Source organism: Oncorhynchus kisutch, linkage group LG1, assembly GCF_002021735.2.
Source record: "Oncorhynchus kisutch isolate 150728-3 linkage group LG1, Okis_V2, whole genome shotgun sequence".
NCBI classification, from domain to species: Eukaryota; Metazoa; Chordata; class Actinopteri; order Salmoniformes; family Salmonidae; genus Oncorhynchus; species Oncorhynchus kisutch.
The window spans coordinates 2,727,178-2,732,178 of record NC_034174.2 but is presented as its reverse complement, the minus strand read 5'-3'; the positions used below and the strand labels follow the sequence as shown (position 1 = coordinate 2,732,178).

The following is a 5,001-nucleotide window of genomic DNA, read 5'->3' as shown; positions in this document are numbered from 1 at the left end:
AACCATCTCTGCAGAACTCCACCAATCAGGCCTTTATGGTAGAGTGGCCAGATGGAAACCACTCATCAGTAAAAACCACATGACAGCCCGCTTGGAGTTTGCCAAAAGGCACCTAAAGGACTCTCAGACCATGAGAAACAAGATTCTCTGGTCTGTTGAAACAAAGATTGAACTCATTGCCCTGAATGCCAAGCGTCACGTCTGGAGGAAACCTGGCACCATCCTTACGGTGAAGCATGGTGTTGGCAGCATCATGCTGTGGGGATGTTTTTCAGCGGCAGGGATTGGAAGACTAGTCAGGATCGAGGTAAGGATGAACGGAGCAAAGTACAGAGAGATCCTTGATGAAAACCTGCTTCAGAGCGCTCAGGAACTCAGACTAGGGTGAAGGTTCACCTTCCAACAGGACAATGACCCTAAGCACACAGCCAAGACAATTCAGGTGTAATGGGTGTCGTCGTCGGATGAGGAGGAATCGGACCAAAGCGCAGCGCGGTAAGTGTTCATGACTTTTATTGAACTGAACACTGAAACAAAAAGAACAAAGTGCAAAAGGAAACCGAAACAGTCCTGTCAGGTACTCAACACTAAACAGAAAACAACTACCCACAAAACACTGGTGGGAAAAGGGTACCTAAGTATGGTTCCCAATCAGAGACAACGAGCGTCATCTGTCCCTGATTGAGAACCATACCCGGCCAAAACAAAGAAATACAAAACATAGAAGAAGGAACATAGAATGTCCACCCAAATCAAACTCTCACCAAACCAAAATAGAGACATAAAAAGCTCTCTAAGGTCAGGGCGTGACATCAGGAGTGGCTTCGGGACAGGTCTCTGAATGTCCGTGAGTGGCCCAGTCAGAGGCCGGGCTTGAACGCGATCGAACATCTCTGGAGAGACCTGAAAATAGCTTTCCAGCGACACTCCCCGTCCAACCTGACAGAGCTTGAGAGGATCTGCAGAGAAGAATGGGAGAAACTCCCCAAATACAGGTGTGCCAAGCTTGTAGCATCATACCCAAGAAGACTCGAAGCTGTAATCTCTGCCAAAAGTGATGAAAAAAATCATTAAAACCTGTTTTTGCTTTCTCATTATGGGGTATTGTGTGAAGATTGATGAACAAATATTTAATCAATTGTAGAATGATGCTGTAACGTAAAAAATACTGGAAAAGGGGTCTGAATACTTTCAGAATGCACTGTACGTAAAATACCTAACACTAAATCTGTAGCATACTGAATAAAACCCCTTAACCACAGTACCTAAGTATGCTAAATCTACAGTACTGAACCTACAGCACTAAATCTACAGTACTAAATCTATAGCACTAAATCTACAGTACTAAATCTACAGTACTAAATCTACAGCACTAAATCTACAGTACTAAATCTACAGCACTAAATCTACAGTACTAAATCTACAGTACTAAATCTATAGCACTAAATCTACAGCACTAAATCTACAGTACTAAATCTACAGTACTAAATCTACAGCACTAAATCTACAGTACTAAATCTACAGTACTAAATCTACAGTACTAAATCTATAGCACTAAATCTACAGTACTAAATCTACAGCACTAAATCTACAGTACTAAATCTACAGTACTAAATCTACAGTACTAAATCTACAGCACTAAACCTACAGCACTAAATCTACAGCACTAAATCTACAGCACTAAATCTACAGCACTAAATCTACAGTACTAAATCTACAGTACTAAATCTACAGCACTAAACCTACAGCACTAAATCTACAGTACTAAATTGTCCTTATCCTGCTTTGTAATTACCTGCTGGCTCCTCCCAACTGACCTGTAGCACAGTGAATAACTACCTGCAGGCTCCACACACCTGTCCTGTAGCATACTGAATAACTACCTGCAGGCTCTACACACCTGGCCTGTAGCATTCTGAATAACTTCCTGCAGGCTCCACACACCTGTCCTGTAGCATACTGAATAACTACCTGCAGGCTCTACACACCTGGCCTGTAGCATTCTGAATAACTTCCTGCAGGCTCCACACACCTGTCCTGTAGCATACTGAATAACTACCTGCAGGCTCTACACACCTGGCCTGTAGCATTCTGAATAACTTCCTGCAGGCTCCACACACCTGTCCTGTAGCATACTGAATAACTACCTGCAGGCTCTACACACCTGACAACACTACATTAGACAACACTAAAATACACAACACTAAAATACACAACACTATAATATACAACACTACATTAGCCAACACTATAATATACAACACTACATTAGACAACACTACATTATACAACACTATATTATACAACACTACATTAGCCAACACTATAATATACAACACTACATTAGACAACACTACATTATACAACACTATATTATACAACACTACATTAGCCAACACTATAATATACAACACTACATTAGACAACACTATAATATACAACACTACATTAGCCAACACTATAATATACAACACTACATTAGACAACACTACATTATACAACACTATATTATACAACACTACATTAGCCAACACTATAATATACAACACTACATTAGACAACACTACATTATACAACACTATAATATACAACACTACATTAGACAACACTACATTAGCCAACACTACATTAGCCAACACTATAATATACAACACTACATTAGACAACACTACATTATACAACACTATATTATACAACACTACATTAGCCAACACTATAATATACAACACTACATTAGACAACACTACATTATACAACACTATATTATACAACACTACATTAGCCAACACTATAATATACAACACTACATTAGTCAACTCTACATTAGACAACAATACAAAACACACTACTGACAGACCACACTGAAACAATTCCTATCGATTCAGTGACACTAGGTCTACGTCCCCGGACGGTAACCCTTCTCCCGGACAGTGCAGCACTCAGTTCTGGTCCCGTGAACTACCCTGGGGTGCCATTTAAAGACAAATGTGATCTAAAACCAAAGAGAAACATGTCTTACCCCTCCGCTGTTAAACTTAATGCTCTCAAAGACTACTCCAAGGAGAGGGGGTAACATCGAGATCCTACTACCACAAAGGGAGGCTTACCTGATATCCTTCTCTAAAACATTGACCCCCTAATGGTCTGAGTATAGACTTTGATATCAGGCGTTTCTTATGAACAATTCTCTCTTTTATAAATGGATATGTTGTTTCTATAGCGTATCAGAGTACACCCAATATGTTCTCCCTGTTGATGATGCTTTTTATTCATTATGGATGAACCAAAAGATTGGAACAACAAAACAAATTGAAGGAAATAGGAAGCAACATATATGTGAAATTGAATCAAACAATAATGTATGTTGATGCTAATAGTATGTACAATATTCAATTGTGTTCCCATATGATAACAATAGCCTCATATATTCAATACGCTATTTTTTTTTTAAACAGTTTCACTCAGTTCATTCTCATTAACTTAATGTTGATGACACACCCCTGACTATTGTCATTGGTTGCACTAATTGTTTTGTCTACATAACCTTGTTCAAGCATTCATGACATTACCCTGAAGAAGGGACAACGAGGCCGAAACGTTTGTGAATTACCCAATAAATGGATGGAGTTTATATATAGTGTGTGACTATTTAAAACGTTTTTTTATAGCTTATAGTTTATTCACCGTTAGTCAGCACCTCGACATAAAATATATTTTTTCTGGGTGTGCCAGCTCATGTGTTTAATTCCTGTTTTAATCAAAACTAATCTAATTTAAATAATGTGAAATCTATTATTGTACGTTTTACAAGGCTGTGTAGCACTTTCAAAAATACACTTTACAAATAAAATGTTATTATGTTATTATAAACTACATGACAAAAAAGCAATGTCTTACTGCCTGTTGTAAACTACACGTCACCATGGTTCCCAGTGTCAGTAGTAGAATCAGCATGGTGGGTTCCGTTGACTGCATCATGTCGTCCATAGGCAGTTTCTCCACAATTAGTCCTCAGTCTCACATCCAAAACAATGGGTCAATGCAGAGTCCGTGGTGTGGCAGTGGGTAGGTAACACTGCCCGGTTCTATCCACATATGTGCCTCTCTAGACCGGGGTTCTGTGTCTTTCTCCTCTTCTCCCTTGACAACTGTCTCCATAAAGTGCCAAAACCTTGTAAGAAGTAGTGGAATTGAACTGTTCATTTGTTCTAAAAAAGTGTCAGGCACCTCCTTCGCCTCCTCCCCTAGAGCTCAGCCCTCAGAGCCCTTATCTCGGATCCCCTGAGATGTTAGAGAGCAGAAACTCCCCAAATACCTTCCTAAATTCTGTATTCTACTTCCTGATGGACTGCCTGCCTGCTGTGCCAGTGTGAGTTACAGACTGCAGACTACTAGTCAAGTTCAATGTGCTGATTGCTGGAGAGGCAGAATGAGGTAGCTAGTTAAACTAGAACCAACCACCCACCAGCTTTAGAGTTTTAGCAGAGAGACGAAGAAGAAGATATGAGTAGATTAGCATATTGTCCAATGTACACGGATGTTCAACAGAAACGTATGTCTTCCGCTTTATTCCAAACCCCACCGAAAAGAGAAGAGGATTCGCTAGAGGAGCTTCAGTAGAGAGGAGTTTCAGTAGTTTCAGTAGAGAGAGGAGTTTCAGTAGAGAGAGGAGTTTCAGTAGTTTCAGTAGAGAGAGGAGTTTCAGTAGAGAGAGGAGTTTCAGTAGTTTCAGTAGAGAGAGGAGTTTCAGTAGTTTCAGTAAAGAGGAGTTTCAGTAGTTTCAGTAGAGAGGAGTTTCAGTAGTTTCAGTAGAGAGGAGTTTCAGTAGTTTCAGTAGAGAGAGGAGTTTCAGTAGTTTCAGTAGAGAGGAGTTTCAGTAGTTTCAGTAGAGAGGAGTTTCAGTAGTTTCAGTAGAGAGGAGTTTCAGTAGTTTCAGTAGAGAGGAGTTTCAGTAGTTTCAGTAGAGAGGAGTTTCAGTAGTTTCAGTAGAGAGAGGAGTTT

At 39.8% G+C, this 5,001-nt stretch overlaps 1 protein-coding gene across 3 annotated transcripts in view; it reads right to left on the bottom strand.

The window, feature by feature from the left end:
- Positions 1-4,195, bottom strand: part of stab1 (stabilin 1) — a 177,534-nt gene extending 173,339 nt beyond the window's left edge. For 2 of the 3 annotated variants that reach the window (XM_031836604.1, XM_031837078.1), the window contains exon 1: positions 3,898-4,188. In XM_031836604.1, coding sequence (XP_031692464.1) covers positions 3,898-3,987 — 90 coding nt within the window. In that variant the 5' untranslated portion in view covers positions 3,988-4,188. Of the gene's footprint in view, positions 1-3,897 lie in introns of all 3 variants that reach the window. The other variant, XM_031837524.1, reaches the window with a different exon arrangement.
- Positions 4,196-5,001: the final 806 nt, after the last annotated feature.